General features: G+C 42.1%; 1 protein-coding gene across 1 annotated transcript in view; it reads right to left on the bottom strand.

Annotated features, from left to right (window-relative positions):
• The window catches only part of cacna1fb (calcium channel, voltage-dependent, L type, alpha 1F subunit), a 45804-nt gene extending 23660 nt beyond the window's left edge, over positions 1-22144 (bottom strand). The window contains exons 1-20 of the mRNA XM_070909659.1: positions 22049-22144; positions 20280-20380; positions 19470-19575; positions 15364-15503; positions 11755-11906; positions 11506-11658; positions 10848-11044; positions 10626-10729; positions 10329-10480; positions 8932-9006; positions 6265-6346; positions 5983-6009; positions 5747-5907; positions 4366-4591; positions 4074-4281; positions 3339-3459; positions 2991-3066; positions 2814-2883; positions 2679-2739; positions 1315-1411 (exon numbers count right to left, since the gene is read on the bottom strand). Of these exons, the coding sequence (XP_070765760.1) occupies positions 1315-1411; positions 2679-2739; positions 2814-2883; positions 2991-3066; positions 3339-3459; positions 4074-4281; positions 4366-4591; positions 5747-5907; positions 5983-6009; positions 6265-6346; positions 8932-9006; positions 10329-10480; positions 10626-10729; positions 10848-11044; positions 11506-11658; positions 11755-11906; positions 15364-15503; positions 19470-19575; positions 20280-20380; positions 22049-22129 (2390 nt within the window). The 5' untranslated portion in view covers positions 22130-22144. The remainder of the gene's footprint in view (positions 1-1314; positions 1412-2678; positions 2740-2813; positions 2884-2990; positions 3067-3338; positions 3460-4073; positions 4282-4365; positions 4592-5746; positions 5908-5982; positions 6010-6264; positions 6347-8931; positions 9007-10328; positions 10481-10625; positions 10730-10847; positions 11045-11505; positions 11659-11754; positions 11907-15363; positions 15504-19469; positions 19576-20279; positions 20381-22048) is intronic.
• Positions 22145-22387: the final 243 nt, after the last annotated feature.

Here is a 22387-nt window from a genome sequence, read left to right as displayed (position 1 = left end):
CTCTCAAGCTCCATCAGGTTGGATGGGAAGCGTCGGTGCACAGCCATTTTCAGATCTCTCCAGAGATGTTCAATCGGATTCAAGTCTGGGCTCTGGCTGGGCCACTCAAGGACATTCACAGAGTTGTCCTGAAGCCACTCCTTTGATATCTTGGCTGTGTGCTTAGGGTCGTTGTCCTGCTGAAAGATAAACCGTCGCCCCAGTCTGAGGTCAAGAGCGCTCTGGAGCAGGTTTTCATCCAGGATGTCTCTGTACTTTGCTGCATTCATCTTTCCCTCTATCCTGACTAGTCTCCCAGTTCCTGCCGCTGAAAAACATCCCCACAGCATGATGCTGCCACCACCATGCTTCACTGTAGGGATGGTATTGGCCTGGTGATGAGCGGTGCCTGGTTTCCTCCAAACGTGACGCCTGGCATTCACACCAAAGAGTTCAATCTTTGTCTCATCAGACCAGAGAATTTTGTTTCTCATGGTCTGAGAGTCCTTCAGGTGCCTTTTGGCAAACTCCAGGCGGGCTGCTATGTGCCTTTTACTAAGGAGTGGCTTCCGTCTGGCCACTCTACCATACAGGCCTGATTGGTGGATTGCTGCAGAGATGGTTGTCCTTCTGGAAGGTTCTCCTCTCTCCACAGAGGAACTCTGGAGCTCTGACAGAGTGACCATCGGGTTCTTGGTCACCTCCCTGACTAAGGCCCTTCTCCCCCGATTACTCAGTTTAGATGGCCGGCCAGCTCTAGGAAGAGTCCTGGTGGTTCCGAACTTCTTCCACTTACGGATGATGGAGGCCACTGTGCTCATTGGGACCTTCAAAGCAGCAGAAATTTTTCTGTAACCTTCCCCAGATTTGTGCCTCGAGACAATCCTGTCTCGGAGGTCTACAGACAATTCCTTTGACTTCATGCTTGGTTTGTGCTCTGACATGCACTGTCAACTGTGGGACCTTATATAGACAGGTGTGTGCCTTTCCAAATCATGTCCAATCAACTGAATTTACCACAGGTGGACTCCAATTAAGCTGCAGAAACATCTCAAGGATGATCAGTGGAAACAGGATGCACCTGAGCTCAATTTTGAGCTTCATGGCAAAGGCTGTGAATACTTATGTACATGTGATTTCTTAGTTTTTTATTTTTAATAAATTTGCAAAAATTTCAAAAAAACTTTTTTCATATTGTCATTATGGGGTGTTGTGTGTAGAATTTTGAGGAAAAAATTAATTTAATCCATTTTGGAATAAGGGTGTAACATAACAAAATGTGGAAAAAGTGAAGCGCCGTGAATACTTTCCAGATGCACTGTATACACGTCTTACGGGTTTGTGTTGCTGAGGCAGAAGAACGCACTGCCTTCTGGGATTGGAAGAACCTTCTCTTTAGGAGGAGCCAAGTCGGCCATCTTCAACTGGACCCCTGAGGGGAGGAGAGGAGGAGAGGAGGAGCGAGGAAAGACAAGACAGGAGGAGAGAGGAAAGGAGGAGAGGAAGAGAAGAAGCGAGGAAAGACAAGACAGGAGGAGAGAGGAAAGGAGGAGAGGGGGAGAGGGGAAAGACAAGACAGGAGGAGAGGAGGAGAGAGGAAAGGAGGAGAGGAGGAGAGGAGGAGAGAGGAAAGACAAGACAGGAGGAGAGGAGGAGAGAGGAAAGGAGGAGAGGAGGAGAGAGGAAAGACAAGACAGGAGGAAAGGAGGAGAGGAGGAGGGGAGGAGAGAGGAAAGGCAAGACAGGAGGAAAGGAGGAGAGAGGAAAGGAGGAGAGGAGGAGAGAGGAAAGACAAGACAGGAGGAAAGGAGGAGAGGAGGAGAGATGAAAGGAGGAGAGAGGAGAGGAGGAGTGAGGAAAGACAAGACAGGAGGAGAGAGGAAAGGAGGAGAGGAGGAGAGAGGAAAGACAAGACAGGAGGAGAGGAGGAGAGAGGAAAGGAGGAGAGGAGGAGAGGAGGAGTGAGGAAAGACAAGACAGGAGGAGAGAGGAAAGGAGGAGAGGAGGAGAGAGGAAAGACAAGACAGGAGGAGAGGAGGAGTGAGGAAAGGAGGAGAGAGGAAAGGAGGAGAGGAGGAGAGAGGAAAGATAAGACAGGAGGAAAGGAGGAGAGGAGGAGAGGAGGAGAGAGGAAAGACAAGACAGGAGGAAAGGAGAAGAGAGGAAAGGAGGAGAGGAGGAGAGAGGAAAGACAAGACAGGAGGAAAGGAGGAGAGGAGGAGAGGAGGAGAGAGGAAAGACAAGACAGGAGGAGAGGAGGAGTGAGGAAAGGAGGAGAGAGGAAAGGAGGAGAGGAGGAGAGAGGAAAGACAAGACAGGAGGAAAGGAGGAGTGAGGAAAGGAGGAGAGAGGAAAGGAGGAGAGGAGGAGAGAGGAAAGACAAGACAGGAGGAAAGGAGGAGAGGAGAGGAGGAGAGAGGAAAGACAAGACAGGAGGAGAGGAGGAGAGAGGAAAGACAAGACAGGAGGAAAGGAGGAGAGAGGAAAGGAGGAGAGGAGGAGAGAGGAAAGACAAGACAGGAGGAGAGGAGGAGTGAGGAAAGGAGGAGAGAGGAAAGGAGGAGAGGAGGAGAGACATGAATACAGTTTCATTTAAATTCACTAATTTAAATATCAACAGTCAGAAAAATTGACTTTATCTTTGAACATAATGAATTTCTTAAACATGACGCGAGTCATTTCTTCAGACGACAACTGACCGTCTTCTCCTTCAGGAAGCTCCTCTTCCTCCTCATACTCGGTGTCTTCATCAATGTCCACCTGCAGAGACAAACAGCAGTCAGACTGATGGACGCTTTAAAGATTAAAGATAAAAGTCAGACCTCCATGTTCACCTTCACTTCTTCTTCTTCTTCTTCTTCTTCTTCAACCTCCTCCACCTCCTCTGCTCCCTCCGTCTTCTTACTGGAGAACAACGGGAAACAATGAAGCACTCTGTTCTCCTTCTTTCTCTCCTCCTCTTCTCCCTCCCTTCCTTCCATTATTCCCTCCTTCATCCCTCCATCACTCACTCTTTCTTCTTGTCGTCTCCGTCTCCTCCTGCCAGGTTGTCCACAGCGATGGCCAAGAAGACGTTCAGCAGGATGTCTGACACACGCTAAGAACACGCAACAACATCATCCAACACTGTTTTCACACAGATCGCTGTGTTTTCCTGCAGCATCACAGTCAGCTGCGGGTTGGTCATGATTAATGTGTACATCAGACATGTCAGGAATGAGTTCAAGTTAAAACTAACTAACTGTGTATAAATACGGTCAAACTAGTACAGTGTGGTATTAGTACTTCTGCTGAAGTAAAGGGTCTGAATACGTCTTCCAGCCCTGACTGTCGAGCTCCAGGCTGCAGGTGAAGGATACAGTTACCACAGATGAAGAGGATGACGAAGTAAACACAGACGATCATCCCTGGAAACACGGGGCCTCCGTACGCCATGATGCCATCGTACATCACCACGTTCCAGTCCTCGCCCGTCAGGATCTGCACACACAGTCAACACAGCACAGACATCACTGATCACTGATCAGCTGGGTCATCGGCCATCTGTCAGCCACATTTGTTGCTTTCGTCCCCGTCATAACGCAGTCTGAGAATCCTCTGAGGAAACGTATAAAGTTCAAAATCAGTCAGGAGCACTGTACCAGATGTGCAGAGTTATAACAGTGACACGACAATGATCCGTCCAGTGAACATCTGCAGTTAACCACCAACACGTCAAGTTAAAATGTGCTGAGTTTCCCCTTTTCTTTTAATTTTAAAGGCTTCGTTATGTTTGAGTTTGGCAGTTTTATCTGCAACAATAACTACTGAACAAAACAATCGCATGTTTAAACTGTCATGTCATGATCCACGTTTGGATCCACAAAGTCTAACCCAAAGTTCTATTCATGGGACTGAGTTTACAGTTTTCAGTGAGTCCAGATCAGTCTGATCCATCCTCATGAAGTCATAAAGTTCCCTCTGTGTTGACATGTGTTCATTCAACTGTGGGATCATTTTGGAGGATGTTGTTTGTGGGTGTTTCTAATATTTCGCCCCCCCACAGATACCTGATACCAGTGTGTCGGAGTGGCCCTGAGCTTCAGGTGTGTTACCTGGAAACAGGTGAGCAGCGCCTGTGGGAAGGCGTCGAAGGTGCTGCGTTTGGTCTGCGTCTCGTCGAAGTTGAACTTTCCTCCGAACAGCTGCATGCCGAGCAGAGCGAAGATGATGAGAAAGAGGAAGAGGAGGAGCAGCAGGGAGGCGATGGACTTCATGGAGTTCAGCAGGGACGCCACCAGATTGGACAGAGCCGTCCAATGGCTGAGCAGAGACAGAGTGACATCAGAGGAGGGGCTGACGACTCCGCAATGAGCCGTGTCACCTGGTTCAGGTGTTTTTTCTCACCGTGTCACCTTGAAGATCCTCAGCAGGCGGACGCAGCGCAGCACTGAGATCCCCAGAGGAGGCATGATCTCCAGCTCCACCAGGATGGTCTCCATGATGCCTCCACACACCACGAAACAGTCGAAGCGGTTAAAGAACGCCACGAAGTAATGAGCCAAACCCAAACTGTACATCTTCAGCAGCATCTCCACCGTGAACAGAGACAGCAGCACCTTGTTGGCGATGTCTGCAGAGATAGATCAACACTTTGATTAATATGTGATCTCATTTCTGTCTTTTATGTGAAGTCGCAGGCTTATTATTAAATTCAATTATGAAATGAATGGTCTTAATTAAAGGTTGAATTTAGTTGATGGAGAATTGAATCAGCTGTCCCCTTAAAACAGAAAACATATATAATATATATATAAATATATTTGTTCATATTACGAGGACATACTAATCATAAATACATTTTCCATATATTGTATCTGCTGTGTCACTGCTGATTGTGCAGAAATGTTAATACACACTGAATACACTGTTAATGATTTATTTGTGCATATCTTTTCTAATTATCTGCAACTTGTTCCTGTCTACGCTTTTCTTTTGTGTCTTCTTCTTCTTCTTCTTCTTCTTCTTCTTCTTCTGTGTGTTGCAAAAATCTGCCTCCTGGAGTCACTGAAGTTTTATCTTATCTATAAAAACGTTATTTATCTACACGCAGGGAGTATTAGTACATTAAAATCTAGAATTTGACATATTCATCCAATCTCATTGTGGATGTATGAGCAGTGGTGGAAAGTAACTAAGTACATCTACTCATGTACTGTACTTAAGTACAATTTTGAGGTACTTGTACTACTTGAGTATTTCCATTTTATGCTACTTCATACTTCTACTCCATTACTATCTCAGAGGGGAAAATTGTAGTTTTACTTCACTACATTTATTTGATAACTTTAGTTACTTTGAAGATTCGGATTATTAATAACAAATAGAAATCAACTAATCAATGATGATGTATTATTACAGATTAAACTACTCAGCAGACTATAAGGTCATTAAAATGAGCTCCAATTTCATCAGCTGCAACATTAAAGTGATGAACACATTAATGCATCAATAATTATAATCCAGTAAAACAAAATGTATTATTCTGTATAATGCGTACTTTTACTTTTGGTACTTTAATTATATTTTTATGCAAAAACTTTTACTTCAGTATAATTTTGTATGCACGACTTTTACTTAACATAGTAACACTGCGGTATTACTACTTTTACTGAAGTAAATGAGTACTTCACTGCACTGTGTTTGTGTACTGAGACTGGAGCATCAACACAGAACATGTTTGTGTGTGTGTGTGTGTGTGTGTGTGAGTGTGTGAGTGTGTGGTTACCTTGGACTTGTGTCAGCCAATCAGGTTGGTTGTAGTGCTCAGAGGCACTGAGGGAGGTGTTGAGGAAGACAAGCAGCAGAACCAGCCAATAGAACGTCACAGATTTGACGGCAGTGCGACAGTTCCTGCGACAGACTCGGTTCCACCGACGCAGCGTCCGGCTGAGAGAGAGGGAGACAGTCAGCCATCACAGCCACGTGTGAGGGGTCAAAATGTCTGACAGTCAGTGAACTCACCAGCAGCTGATCTTCATCATCCGTGAGCTGAAACAAGATGGGAATGAGTTCAAAAACCTTGCAGGAAGAGGAGCTAAACATGTGCATTTTGTCCTGAGGAGGGCGCTACAGGAAAGATGGAGGTTTCATCAAATCTAAAGGGTTCATCCTCTGGAGAGCAGGATGGAGATCAAGGCTCTCTGAAGTTGAACAGCTGACACTTTAGAACAAACAATAGTGTTTAAACAGTGTGTGTGTGTGTGTGTGTGTGTGTGTGTGTGTGTGTGTGTGTGTGTGTGTTACCAGCAGGCCTGGCAGCAGTTGGTGTGTTCCTCATCAATGTTCACAGTGTTTTCAGATGCTGTTTCACTGGCAGGAAGACTCGCTGGCAGACAGAGCAGAGAGACAGATGCAGCTCAACACATCAGTAATCAACCATGTTAGTCTCAACATATAAGTCATGTTAGTCTCAACATGTTAGTCTCAACATATTAGTCATGTTCATCTCAACATGTTAGCCATGTTAGTCTCAACATGTTAGTCTCAACATGTTAGTCATGTTAGTCGCAACATGTAAGTCATGTTAGTCTCAACATGTTAGTCTCAAAATGTTAGTCATTTTAGTCTCAACATATTAGTCATGTTCATCTCAACATGTTAGTCATTTTAGTCTCAACATATTAGTCATGTTTGTCTCAACATATTAGTCTCAACATGTTAGTCATGTTAGTCTCAACATGTTAGTCTCAACATGTTAGTCATGTTAGTCTCAACATGTTAGTCATGTTAGTCTCAACATGTAAGTCATGTTAGTCTCAACATGTTAGTCTCAACATGTAAGTCATGTTAGTCTCAACATGTAAGTCATGTTAGTCTCAACACTTTAGTCTCAACATGTTAGTCATGTTAGTCTCAACATATTAGTCATGTTAGTCTCAACATGTAAGTCATGTTAGTCTCAACATGTTAGTCATGTTAGTCTCAACATGTTAGTCATTTTAGTCTCAACATATTAGTCATGTTCATCTCAACATGTTAGTCATTTTAGTCTCAACATATTAGTCATGTTCATCTCAACATGTTAGTCATTTTAGTCTCAACATATTAGTCATGTTTGTCTCAACATATTAGTCTCAACATGTTAGTCATGTTAGTCTCAACATGTTAGTCTCAACATGTTAGTCATGTTAGTCTCAACATGTTAGTCATGTTAGTCTCAACATGTAAGTCATGTTAGTCTCAACATGTTAGTCTCAACATGTAAGTCATGTTAGTCTCAACATGTAAGTCATGTTAGTCTCAACACTTTAGTCTCAACATGTTAGTCATGTTAGTCTCAACATATTAGTCATGTTAGTCTCAACATGTAAGTCATGTTAGTCTCAACATGTTAGTCATGTTAGTCTCAACATGTAAGTCATGTTAGTCTCAACATGTTAGTCTCAACATGTAAGTCATGTTAGTCTCAACATGTTAGTCATGTTAGTCTCAACATGTAAGTCATGTTAGTCTCAACACATTAGTCTCAACATGTTAGTCATGTTCGTCTCAACATGTTAGTCTCAACATATTAGTCATGTTAGTCTCAACATGTTAGTCTCAACATGTTAGTCATTTTAGTCTCAACATATTAGTCATGTTCATCTCAACATGTTAGCCATGTTAGTCTCAACATGTTAGTCATGTTTGTCTCAACATATTAGTCTCAACATGTTAGTCATGTTAGTCTCAACATATTAGTCATGTTAGTCTCAACATGTAAGTCATGTTAGTCTCAACATGTTAGTCATTTTAGTCTCAACATATTAGTCATGTTCACCTCAACATGTTAGTCTCAACATGTTAGTCATGTTAGTCTCAACATATTAGTCATGTTAGTCTCAACAGGGACAAGATTCTGATTTGCATCCTTTTTCTTCATCCTGGGTTTCCAACATACAAACTGCAGCCTGAGAGGAGGCTCTGCACACGTATTTTGTATTTTGGGAAACAAATCATCATATAGACATAGACATACATATATAGACATACATATACATTCCTGCTGTATATATTTTTTACTTTTATTTTTCACTTAAATATTGTAAATGTGTATATTTTTTATTTTCTATTTCTTATTTTTATATTTGTACATACTTTTATTTCTAAATTTATGCTACTTTCTACTCTTGAATGGGAGCACCAGTACTGTAAAATTTCCCCCCGGGGATCAATAAAGTATTTCTGATTCTGATTTCTGATTCTGATTCATTGAATCCGCCTTTTGACAACATGTCATTCTAAGTTCCCCTAAAAAGATGCTTTGATTGAATTTCAGTCCAACAGAAACTAAATTAAATTTTTTTGCAAATACAACTCGTCCATTATTATTATAACTACAACAGCTTTTATGATTTTTATGATTCGTCAGCTATCATCATTTATTATTGTTATAGACAGCACAATAACCAATTTCATCATAATGTCATAGTGTTATTTGCTAGACTGATGTAAACATATGCACAGTATTTTGTATGTATATAAACAGCATACAAATATATATACTATTATACTATGCTACTTATATACTGTACATACCGTATTATTAGTATATATCATTTCACACTTTTTTTTCTTTTCATTTTCAGATTTCATTTTCACCTCTGATCCACTGTATACGTGTATTTATTGCTTAGCTGACTGTTTCTGTTCTGCTTTGGTTCAATGTTTTCTGATCTTAACTCGATGCCAGTTAATCTGAACTGAACTGAATTCACAGTAAAACCTCGTGATGAGAAACAGGGTCAGATAAATATGAGAGACCCAGATATTTTACAGGGACAGAGCGAAGTCTTTCTACATTTAGACTGAAAGAGAACACACACACTCCTGCAGCACTTACTGTGTGTGTGTGTGTGTGTGTGTGTAAAGGGTCTTATGCAAGTGATAATAAAGAGTTGATATGTATGATAACAATTAATGAAGTTTCACCGTGTGTTTCATTGGAGTGACTGAACCAACCAAACTTCCCTCTCTTCTTATCTGACAGATCGCCCAGAGACGGACCTGAGAGAGAGAAGAAGACATTTAAACGACATTTATTTACTAATTAAATGTACAACAATTCAGCACCGACACGTTACATGAGTAAAAGTACATAAGTGTAAGTACTGGTTCTGCAGAAAAATGTCTCCTGTGACTGATATCACATTATTAGATTGTTAAAGATGCATCAATGTTAGATCAGCATTTAACTGTTGTAGCTGCTTGAGGTGGAGCTAATTTAACTACTTTATATACAGTTAGCTCGTTTAACTGCTTTATATACAGTTAGCTTGTTTAACTGCTTTATATACAGTTAGCTAGTTTGAACTACTTTTTATAGTTAGCTAGTTTAACTGGTTTATATACAGTTAGCTCGTTTAACTGCTTTATATACAGTTAGCTAGTTTGAACTACTTTTTTGACAGTTAGCTAGTTTAACTGGTTTATATACAGTTAGCTAGTTTAACTGCTTTATATACAGTTAGCTAGTTTAACTGTTTTATATACAGTTAGCTAGTTTGAAGCACTTTTTACACAGTTAGCTAGTTTAACTGCTTTATATACAGTTAGCTCGTTTAACTACTTTATATACCGTTTAGTCCAGTGGTTCCCAACCTAGGGATTGGGCCCCTCCAAAGGGTCACCAGATAAATCTGAGGGGTCACTTCTATGACACAAATTTGTATTCATTTTTCATCATCATTTCTCCAATAGACATGAAACTTCTGAAACATAACCTCAAATAGATGCTGCTTTTTATATAGGAGGGCACAAGCCAAAAAGAAACACAGGTTTAATCTTTAACTGTGTGTTGTGTTTTATAAGTATATCATATAACTAAACTAGATAAAGTTAAGCTTACTGGGTAACTAACCCGAAAAGTTGGGAGCCACTGGTTTAATCTTTAACAATGCGCTGTATGTGTTTTTATAATTTTAATCTGAAAAGTAACTAGTAACTAAACCTGTCAGATGTAGTAAAAAGTTGAATATTTCTCAGATGTATTAGAGTAGAAGTATATAGCAGCATGAAATGGAAATACTCAAGTACCTAAAAAAGAGTAAATTACTGTTCACCACTGGTTAGCAATGATGTTACAACTGAAATCTGCAGCTCCTATGATGAGTTTCTGCCTCATTGACTGACTAATTTATTTTAATTGGCTTCATTAAGTGCCATCCATTAACGTGTTGTCACTAATGTTTTAATTAACTGTGAATAAATGAACATGACTCCTGTATCTCATGCAGTACTTAAACTGACACACTGCAGACCTGAAGGAACAAATCTGAGGAAAATATCAACACCAAAACACAATGAGACACACACTGTGTCTCTCTTACGTGGGTTTCCATCTTCGTCCAGTTCGTCCATGTCCTCAGCCTGAGTGATCCAGTCCATGTATCCACACAGATCCTCCTCCATCTGCTGCTTCTCCCTCAGCTTCTGGAAATCTCCCCGAGCCTTTGCCTTCTCTCTCTCCTTACTGAACTCTCTGCAACGTTCATAAAACATTCAAACAACATTTAAACTGAGAGACACTACAGACCTGCGGAGCTATAACATTTCTCTGGTTCATTTTCAGAATAATTATGTTTAAAGAAATGTCTTTTCTTTTTTCATGTTGTGAGACAACGAACCCGCTGAGGACTCCCAGAACCAGGTTGAGAACGAAGAACGATCCGAAAATCACCAGACTGACAAAATAAACCCAGGGCAGCTCGAATCCTATGGCATCATTCATCTGCACACACACAAGGAAATATTACTCGTCTTGATTACATACAAGTAAAGAAAGTGAGACTGAGAAGTGGGTATCTGATATTTTATGAGGATGAATAAAGTGTTACAGAGTATTTTACCCAGTAGAGTACGTCGGTCCATCCCTCCATAGTGATGCACTGGAACACGGTCAGCATGGCGAAGAAGAAGTTGTCAAAGTTGGTAATTCCTCCATTAGGACCGTCCCACCTCCCCCGACACTCTGTGCCGTTAATGACGCACTGACGACCGTGACCGGCAAATGCACACGGTACCGGGTCATCCTCCACGTAATTTTCTGGAAGATAATAAGACTGAATCAGAACGAGCTTCACGCCAAGAGCTTCATTTGATCTGCACAGGTGGGTGGTAAGTGGTGGTAACTACTTGTTACTACTTGATATTTTAAACCTTTTTGCTTATTTGGTATTTTGATCATTCCCTGCCCTCATTTCTATTTACTTCATTTGACAGTTTCTCTATTTTTATGTTTGTTTTCATTATTAGAGCATTAGAATATTGGCTAGATGTTGTGTGACATCAGACTGAACTTTTGCTTGAAATATTGTCTTGACATTTTGTGCAACATTACTAATATTTATATATTTCCTCACTAGCAATTGATTGTATTGGCCTTGTCTTCATTTGCAGACCTCTGAAACATTACATTTTTTGTAAAGTTGTTGAATAATAATTGACTTGGCCTAGCTTTTGAGTGTGTGTGTGAGTGTGTGTTTGTGTGTGTGTGTGTGTGTGTACCTGCTCCTTTGTAGTAGCAGGTCTTGTGCATGCGTCCTATGAAGAGCTCCAGACCAATGATGGCATAGATGATGATGACAAAGAGAACCAGCAGAGCGATGTGGAGCAGAGGAACCATCGCCTTCATGATGGAGTTCAACACAATCTGCAAACCTGACAGACACACAAAGTTTACAACCATACAGAACACACACACACACACACACACACACAGACACACACACTCTCCTTCCAGTCCAGTAAACTCACTGGGCACTCCAGAAACCAGTCTGAGGGGCCTCAGGACTCTGAAGGCTCTCAGAGCTTTGACGTCCAGACCTCCAGGTTTCCCCGGCACATGATGAGTAGTTGCCTGCTCACCAGATTTATGAGTCATCGTCTCCAAGACGACACTGAACAACCTGCACAAACAACAACAAAACAGAAGAAGAAGAAGAGGGAGAAAGAAGTTTAAGACCCAGCTCTTCAGAAATTAAGTTGCAGTTTTAAGGTAAAAAAAGGTAGAAATGCTCAAAAACACAGCAAGTTACAGAGAGTGATGTACAGCATAGTGTCATCTGCATAACGGTGAAAAGAAATGTTGTGAATCTTTTGTCTTAAAAGGGAAGATGACAAGGAGTGGGCCCAGTATTGATCCCTGAGGGACACCATGAATTAAGAGTCAGCTACTTTATTGAAAGTGTGATGCTGACTAAGAGACAAAGAGACTGACTTTAGCCTTTGTCTAGTTTTTCATTGATACCAGGGATAAGAAAACCAGCTCACACAGATATGAAGTCAGGAATGGCCCATGCTGATTACAATCATGGAAATCCATGTCCTACAAGCAGGCAAAACATGTATGTAAAGCTCTGAGCCTAGCAGCTTCCTTCACTGTACAGTCTGATTTCAGTTCTCAGACAACATTATTCAGATGATACCATGCTGTACATCACTCAGGGCTCAATACTGGGCCCACTCTCTCGTTTGGTCGTTTCACACTGTGTTGAGCACTAAGATGTACCAACAGTTTTGAGCTTAGAGTGAAAAATCTTTTCATATCTTTTTCTTTGTGACTGCAGTGTATCTGGAAAACTCACAAGCGGGACTTGGTACAACTGTGAGTGTCATGTCATTACCTGCGGCATAATTGCAAATTCTTTTTGAAAATCGAATATAGGGATGTTGTTAATGTAAGTGTTGCTTATTTATTTAATTTAAATGAAAAAATATTGGTGCACCCATAGTCCCATCCTTAAGGCAACCCAGTTTGGCAATCCCAGTTCCCCACTTTGGGAACCAGTGGACTAAACGACCGGAGTGTCCCGTTGCCAACCCAACCCATTTACAAAGCAAAAATATATTGTGATCAATTGTATGGAAGGACAAGCTAAGAGTATCACAATTGCACAAGCACCAGAAGCAGCTGTGAGCCAGAGATCATCAGCGAGTTTGATTAATTAGAGTTGTTTTAGTGCTGTGATTTATTATAAAACCACAATTGAAATACTGTTAAACCATACATGAAATTAGTTGAGTGAACACAAACGTCTCTAAAATAAATAAATACTTTTAGTACTCATGCCAGCAGCATGGCTCTATGGATGCTAATATCTGTTGGTTGTGTCAGTCCACCATTTTGGTCCAGACTGAAATATCTCAGCAACTATTGGATGGATTGTTATGAAATGTATCATTAGTATTATCACTAGTAGCATTTATCTCAAAGCACCATTGTGTCGAAGTACAGCCTCACAGAGTTACTAGCATAGCTGTAGACTCTTAAGAGAGATACGATAAGATAATCCTTTATTAATCCCTCAGAGGGGAAATTTGCATTGTTCCAGCAGCATACAGAATAATGCAATAGCAGAGACATAAATAGAAGATCAATATATATATAGATATATATATATTGATCTTCTATTTCTTCTATTTATATATATATATATATATATAGAGAGAGAGAGAGAGAGAGAGAAAAACAATAAAGACATAAAAAAGCTACTAAAACTAAAAAACAACTATAATTATACACATTTAGAGGTAAAGGGATTGTACTGTATTGCACATAGAGGTGTGGGTATTGCACCATTCGTTATACATTCAGAGATATGTAGATTGTCCATTCCGGTGTGTGCGTGGTCTACTGGGAGCAGGTCCACTGGGAGCAGGTCTACTGGGAGCAGGTCTACTGGGAGCGGGTCTGATTGTAGAGCCTGACAGCAGCCGGGAGGAAAGACCTGCGGTGTCTCTCCTTCACACAGCGCGGGTGAAGCAGCCTGTCCCTGAAGGAGCTGCCCAGTGCTGCCAGAGTGTCCTGCATGGGGTGGGACATGTTCTCCCTCAGGGATGATAGCTTAGCCATAATCTGCCTTTCTCCCACCACCTCCACTGAGTCCAGGGGACGTCGCAGAACAGAGCTGGCCTTCCTTAGTCTGGTTATTTGGAAATTAGTGTGAAATATTTTTTACCAGTCAAAATACTAAACTCCTAAAAGAAACCCTCAGTGTCCCACATACAGCCGCCTCTCGGTGCATCATCTCTGACTGTAAAGTGGAACAGAGTGTCCTCAGGCAGCGTTACCATGACGACAGGCTTCATCATCATCGCCCGAGGTCGTCTCGAGTCACGTCGCCGTCCTGCAGCGAGGACATAAAGCAACATGGACGACGAAGCTCAGGACCTGCAGGACTCACTGTGACCTCAGCAGGTGGCTCTAACACTTACTCTGCTGCTGTTGAGTTATTACAGGCAGAATTAAAATCCTTTATTTCTAATGTTTGTTTTGTATTTGATGATATTTTAGTAAGAAGTCTCAGTATCCTGTTGATTAGAGTCTTACCAGCAGAGGATGTAAAAATGTTTTTCCTGAGGGTGGTGCTAAAGGAAAGATCATGGAGTCATTAAAATCTACAGGGTTCATCCTCTGGAGAACATTAATGAAGTAAAAACTTCTTTCAATGATTTATGCTGGTCAGGCGTCCTTAATCATTGGAAACGTCCAAGTTCAGCTGATCTACCTGTTGCCAGCCAAGGCCATGTCCTACAGAATATTTCACTGTTTCAAGAGGTGAGAGAACGGCAGCCAGTCGTCAGTCAGCCGCTCATGTCTACAAACTGCTACATCCTGTTCTCCTTCAGGAACCTGAGGAGAACCAGCTCATCTCACCCCAGACCCAGAGCTGCAGCAGCCCTGCAGCAAGACATCCTCAACACCAGAGAGGGGGGGGTTAAATTCCCTGTTTCTCTGCAGAGACTCTGTTCATGTGTGGACAGCTGAGGTTTATTGTAGGAGGGTGGATGTGTATATTTAGTTACAGTGTACAGTGATCACAGTCAGCTGTCACATACACTCAACACAAAAACACTAAAATGAGATAAATTGTGGCGTCGCTGGAGGGTTTGTTCCTCCACTGACCACAAGACAGGAAGCTGCAGAGTTTACTGCAGTCACATCCGATTTACTGCTACAACTCTTTAAACACTACTTCAACTACACCAAGAGACTCAACACAGAGTGCAACACAGGACAAGAACTGCGAACCAGGATCTAAAGAAACAACAAGAGTCTATAGAGAGAACCGGAAACAAATGAGTGAACAAGGATGTAAAGGGACAACCAGGATCTACAAAAAAGACCCAGGATCCAGGATCTAAAGGGAGGACAAGGATTTAAAGGGAGAACCAGAGTCTATAGAGAGAGAACCAGAGTCTAAAAAGACAACTGGGATCTAAAGGGTGAACCAGAGTCTAAAAGACCATTGTTTAAATTGAGACCCATGACTTAAAGTTAGAACTAATGTCTCAAAACATCTGAAGGGGGAACAATATCACAACAGAGAACCAACACATCCTTCGGTTCCTTTGTTTTCTCACCCCACGATGACGATGACAAAGTCGAGCAGATTCCAGCCGTTGCGGATGTAGGAGCTGGGGTGCATCACCAGACCGTAGGCCAGAATCTTCAGGAAGGTCTCCACAGTGAAGATGATGAGGAAGACGTACTCAACTTGTTCCTGAAACACAGAGAGAATATGTTCCCTTCAAACCACAGAACATCATCAAACACTGTATATCTGTGGATCTGTTAGTCTGGATCATCCACAGAACACACTGGACACAGGGACGACTTTCCACTGAAGAAACAGTCCCACATGTCGGACAGATACCAGAGAGTGAGAAAATATGTTGTTCTGTAATTTGGGTGAACTGAACCTTCAGTGTTCTTTGAACTGAGGTTTGCTGGAGGATATTAAGGAGGTTTTACATAATGAAACAGAAAGCTAGTGTTTGTGTTCATGTGTGTGTTTGGAAACATTTAATCAAGCTGTCAATTATTTCAATAATACTCATCAGTCTGTGCAAATGCTCTTATCAGAGGAGAGAGAGGAGGATCATGTGGAGTGGTATGAGCCATTCGTGACTGAGGTTGAAGTAAGGAAAACCTATAATAAAGGAAAACTGAAAGTGACTCTTTCACCTTCAAAGCCGAACATTGCCCCCACCAGAAGAGGTATCTTCTCTACGGTTAGCTCAGTTAGCCCATTAGGATTTCTTTCCCCATTCATCCCAAAAGCCAAGCAAATCCACCAAAGACTCTGGAGATCCTGCCCAAAGATTCTCACATATCCAGGAGGACAGTGACAAGCATACGCACAATGGAAAAAATATTGTGCAAGCACAAAAAGAGCTAAGGGAAACTCTGACTCCCAGAATCACATCGCATACCTGGCCACACATCCCCCCCCCGACTCTTGAGCTCATACATCATACGTGTACAAACATGCCTCGTACATGCCTCGGACTCTGAACTCACAATCCTTTATTCAAAGGATTACAAGGACTGTGTTGGACTATGAAAATGTTTGTGTATAGATCAGTCATGTAGCCTTTATTTGGCTCCATTGAAGTGTAACTAGGTGAATAATGAGCTATGAGGTATAGTTATGGTTAAAACTTGATGTGTATGTTGTTAAATGTATGAAAGTGAAATGATTCATATAAAGAGGTAAGCGAACATGCTTTATTAAATATGAATGTTGGATGATTTCTGAGGGCTCATGCTTTGCTCCCCCTTGAGTCAGCTGTCTGCTACTGCAAGAATGTTGTTGTTTAATTAGACGAGACGAGGGGAATTACAGAACGTATACTGAATTTTTGATAAAGATTAGTTCATTTTGAAAGTCAGTTGAAGAATTTTGTTGTTGACTTTGGGTCTGCAGTTGGTTATTGTTTGGATTGCGTGTCGTCAACACGGCTCAAACTGTGGCTTACTGAATGTGGGAATTGTTGGAAGCCACTGTGTGTGTGTGTGTGTGTCTGTGTGTGTGTCTGTGTGTGTGTGTGTGTGTGTGTGTGTGTGTGTCTGTGTGTGTGTGTGTGTGTGTGTGTGTGTCTGTGTGTGTGCATGACCTGGTAAACGTGGATGTGGAGAATTTGTGAGCATTTCAGAGGATTACCAATCTGTCATCATCCCTGCACCACAAACACACACAGACACAATGTTGGTCTCTCTACACTTGTGAGGACCCTCATTGACATAATGCATTTCCTGCCCCTAACATTGACAGTCACATTTATGTGTCTAACGCCAACCCTCACCTTAACCTTAAGATCAAGTCTTAAATCCAAACAGCTCTTTGAAGAAGTGAGGGCCAGACAATGTCCTCAGTCCCAAAATCTAAAATACAAACTGGTCCTCACAACGACAGATGTACGAGAGCTGACACGCACACACTCTCAGACGTCCATCTCTCATCTTGTTCTGTTGGCGTTCCACCTCCTCTCAGCTGTAAATCTCTCTGCTAGCTGTGTGGAAACACTGGGCATCAAACCAGCAACCTTCACACTGTAAACAACAAAGAAGGGCGCTAGTTTTCTGCCTTTCTATAAGTAGTGAGTTGTGCTCGTGTTCACGTCCACCCTGTAGGGGATCATCATGAACTCTTCCACTTCCTTATTATTCATATTGATTTTTTTTTGTGATTAAGAGAATTTGAGAAATCTGATAGTATTTCTCAGAGCATTGGTTGTATCAGCTGTTGGTGCAGATCTGCAGGGAACGTCATCAGTTCTGCAGGTATTTGGTCATAAACCAAAGTGTTGGACACATGAACATGTCGACCTGATGGTGGCGCTGATGAAGAGTCAGAGGATCACCAGAGTTACTACAGTTCATCCTAAGGGGACCATGAAGGTCTGAACCACATCTCATCACAGTCCATCAGACAGACACACAGACTGGCAGACAGACAGACAGACAGACTGACAGACAGACACACAGACAGACCAACACAGACAGGCAGACAGACAGACAGACAGACAGACAGACAAAGACACACAGACTGACAGACAGACACACAGACAGACACACAGACAGACTGACAGACAGACAGACAGACTGACAGCCTGACTGACTGGCAGACACACAGACAGACTGACACAGACACACAGACTGATAGACAGGCAGACAGGCAGACAGACAGACAGACAGACAGACAAAGACACACAGACTGACAGACAGACAGACACACAGACAGACTGGCAAACAGACAGACAGACTGACAGCCTGACTGACTGGCAGACACACAGACAGACACACAGACAGACATAATCCCAGAGGACTGCAGCGTTGCTACAAACGCAGACCATAAACAGCCTCAAAAAATGAAAATTTGAATCTTATCTTTAAAAAGTAGAAACAGAAATCACGTTTGGTTCATTTTGTAGGTTATTCAGTTCACTAAGGAGCGATGTGTCTGTCATCTTTCCTCCACTCGTTTGTCTGCAGTAGTCGTCTTCTGTCATGTGATCATGTGAGTGAAAAGAAAAGTGAGCATGCAACAAAGAACAACACACACACACACACACAGAGCGAGGCAGTGTGCCGTCACTTCAATATAAAATGACTTCATGAACAGTGTGTACAGTCCAACTGTAACTGAAGGTAGAGAGACATACACATACAGAGGAGAGAGAGAGAGAGAGAGAGCTGAACCATCAGAGCAGAAACTCCTCAGATCTGATCACAGACCTGTCAGTCATTTGCTGTATCTATCTGTGACCTTTGACCTTGGCAGCAGGTCAGCTGAAGCTGTGAGGAGCTTCATTAGGTTCAGATCAGCTAACTGAACATCCTGAAGGAAAACAACTTCCTGTTCACAGAGATAAATACATGTGGGACAAACAGCCTGTAGGAGACACACCTGAACTTCACCTGTCTGTCTGCCCGCCTACCTGTCTCTCTCTCTCTCTCTCTCTGTCTCTCTCATAGTCACTGTTTGCAAAAAAGATTTTAACTCTCCTATTTATATTTTATAATCAGTATATAAACTGTCAAAACCAAACTCTTCACTCAGAACCAGGTCATGTTAAATCTAAAGCAAAGCCATCAAATACACACACACACACCACAAAACAGCTATGATACACTCCTGTTACTGCAGTGAATAATGGTGCTTATGGTTCCCCCCCAGGACAACCTCTTTCCACGATGAACACAATATAAAGACACGTGTTTACTTTTGTAAAGACTTTTTTCATAGATGTGTAAATGAATGGTATTTAAGTGATGAATTCAGGACTTTAGAGACTTCGTGCAGTCGTTGGCCGACAAATAGCTCCAAAGCTAACTGCTGCTAAAACCAAACAACCAAACAATACTTCCTTTTTACATTTCTATTTCTACAATGAACGAGACAAAACATGTAAATGAGAGAGACTTGAAGGGTCCAGACCAGGTGGTGTTACATGATACACACCTGACAGAGGAACATATGCAGGAACAAACACACTAACCTGAGGCTGAAACGTTAAAGCCACCTGAGTCCGTTCACCTTGAACACACTCAAACCCAAACCTGTTTCCACTCTCTGACCTACTTTTACAACCATTTCAACGCCTTCCTGCTCTTTATTCATTCTTTAACTGTCTCTATTTATTCATGGCATGTTTCTGTGTATTTGTGTAGTTGTGTAGCTCACCAGGTCGTGGTTGGTGGAATTGGAGTCGTCCTCAGGAAACGGTTTAGAAACTCCCAGAGCGACACAGTTAGCAAAGATGGCTAACAGAATGAAGATATCAAACGGTCTGAGAGACACGTAAAGGAAGCTCAGCAGGAAAAAACTATAAAAACTTTTCATCTCAGCCTTCTGATTAGTTGAGTCCAGAAGAAGTCATTTTTCCTCTTAATGTGTTTAAAGTAATGCTTTTACATCTAATCCTGGTCTGCAATAACTGAAAGTCCAACTGAAATCACAACTGAGTCATCCCTTTAAATGGATTTGTTAGTGCCGGCATTATTTTCTCTCACTATATTTATTGTTATGCACCAAAATACCAAAGCAAATGTTATTTCTGTGAAAACCTACTTGGCATTAAACCCATATTCTGAGAAGGAGACGTTAGCAAGAAGCTAGTGTGGTTGTTGTTCAGAGTCTGTGGCTCGTGTTGTGTAGCAGGCTGCTGATCTATAAAATATACATTTCTCTCTTTTGGTTTCTGATGTTTTCTCAAACACAGAAAGTGATTTACCGAGCAGACAAAACAAAATGCAGGTTAATTTCAGTTGGACTTGTATGATCTGGAACCACAGACTCCAGCTTGTCGTTAGGGAGGAGACTTGCTAGCAGCAGGCTCACATCGATCACATTAGTCCAGTACACCTCCACATTTTTAGTAAAATCATCATCAAAAATGTAACTAATGACTCATTAAATATTACCCATCTGTGGATAAAAGAGTTAAGTAAACTGGTGTAAAGCTAACAGCTGATTGGTCAGAGTAAAGGATACTTCCACTCAACGATGGAGAGAGCGGCTCGTCTGATTGGATTGTTGAGTTTCAGACAGTATAACGCTCTGGGAGCTCGCTGGACCTGATTACTGCCCTGGACCTGAGGAGGAAGAGTGACAACATCATCATCATCATCATCATCACCATTATCACCACCACCAGCTGGTAATGTTAGTATGTCTGGCTAACTAGCTTACTACCAAAAGTGGTAACTGATCGTTACTTCCAAGGCCAAGAGTTAGCATGACCGTTAGTGTTACGGTTGCGTTCAGGACTAGAACATCCACTGTGTGGGACTCGGTCCTGGATGATGCTATATTAGAGTTCTAAGCTAACATTAGCGGATCTGCCCTGATCTTTTTGGGATTTATTGCACTTTAGCTGAGATACGTTTGTTGTAAACACAGCATTCAAAGTTGACCTCGGCTCACCGAGCGAGAGAGAGAGGGAGTGGTGGTCGAGCGAGCTAGAGAGTGAAAAAAGCGGCATTAGCGAGAACAAAACAGGAAACCAGAGAAAGAAAATGTTGTTTTCTGATTGTTTCAGGTGGTTGTTCTAAAGAATAATTAAATAAAGAAAGCTCCACCTGACCCTGCTTCATCCTGTCCACTGTGGCCTCACAGACCTGCAGCTCTTTATACCTCCAAGACACAGACAGACAACAAAAAGAGAGACGGAGACAGCGATGTAACCTGCTCGCTATTTTTATACAGTCCCGCCCTCACACCCTGCGCTGTTATTGGCTGGAGGCTACATACCACCGCCCAAAGGTTGACGCCCAGAAACGTCCTGAACACAGCAGAATAAGAAAGTCAAGACAGAAGGTCTCTGCAGATACAGACGCCGCCACACACATAAGTGATGATTGAGAGGGATTATTCCAGTCTATACAGTTATATCTATACATTTCTCCTACTCATTCTGCCTTTTACAGCATTCCTTCTCATTCTTATAACATCAGGACTAACTAGCTCTACACGGCAGTACGAGAACAGTGCTGTTTCTTTATTTCTTCTACATGGATCATTAACTGGTGAGGATGATGACTTTTTACCTGGGACCTATTAGCTTTAGCCTCAGCCTGCTAGCATTATATCATGTATGTAGCCATCAAGTGCATATTTAGGACCTTATCTGATTTTAAAACAAGTCAGCTGCAAACATTAAAAACTGAGTCAGAATAAGTAACATTACCTCCTGTTATATAGCTAGCTAGCTAGGGACAGTTGTCATTTCAGTAAAGTTGACAGTTGTCGACTAGAAATGAGGAGCTGGTGGAGGCGTTTACAGACCTGTGTTTTTAGTTGTCCTTTGTACTTTGGTTCAACTGCTTCTTTGCATGTTGTCTCTCTGTCTGTCTGCTTCTTTGCATGTTGTCTCTCGTTCTCATCTGTTTCTTGGCATGTTCTCTCACTGTTTCTTAGCTTGTTGTCTCACTGCTTCTTGGCATGTTCTCTCACTGCTTCTTGGCATGTTGTCTCACCTGTTTCTTAGAATGTTGTCTCACTGCTTCTTGGCATGTTGTCTCACCTGTTTCTTAGCATGTTGTCTCACCTGTTTCTTGGCATGTTGTCTCACTGCTTCTTAGCATGTTGTCTCACCTGTTTCTTAGAATGTTGTCTCACCTGTTTCTTAACGTGTTGTCTCACCTGTTTCTTAGCATGTTGTCTCACCTGTTTCTTGGCATGTTGTCTCACTGCTTCTTAGCATGTTGTCTCACCTGTTTCTTAGAATGTTGTCTCACCTGTTTCTTAACGTGTTGTCTCACCTGTTTCTTAGCGTGTTGTCCTCTCCTCCTCTGTGTTCCGGTCGAACTTGTGGTCGAGTGAAGCGTGTCGGTTCTAGTCATCCTCACTCCTCCCTCGTCCTCTCCGTCCAGCTCTTCATCCCATTCTGCGTTCCTCTCCTCTCCTCCTCCTTCTTCTCCTCCTCCATCCCCCTCTCCTCCCTCCTCCTCTTCCTCACCCTCACCTCCTCCCTCCACCCCATCCACTGCATTGGTGTAGCCATTACGACCAGCACCTGGAGACAGACAGACAGAAAAGATGCCATTACTTTCAACACAGAGCTTCTAAATGATATTTAATATTCTCTGAAAAACGTGTTT

The sequence above is a fragment of the Enoplosus armatus genome, chromosome 8 (genome assembly GCF_043641665.1).
Source record: "Enoplosus armatus isolate fEnoArm2 chromosome 8, fEnoArm2.hap1, whole genome shotgun sequence".
Classification (NCBI taxonomy): Eukaryota; Metazoa; Chordata; class Actinopteri; order Centrarchiformes; family Enoplosidae; genus Enoplosus; species Enoplosus armatus.
This window is presented reverse-complemented; position numbering and strand designations above follow the sequence as displayed.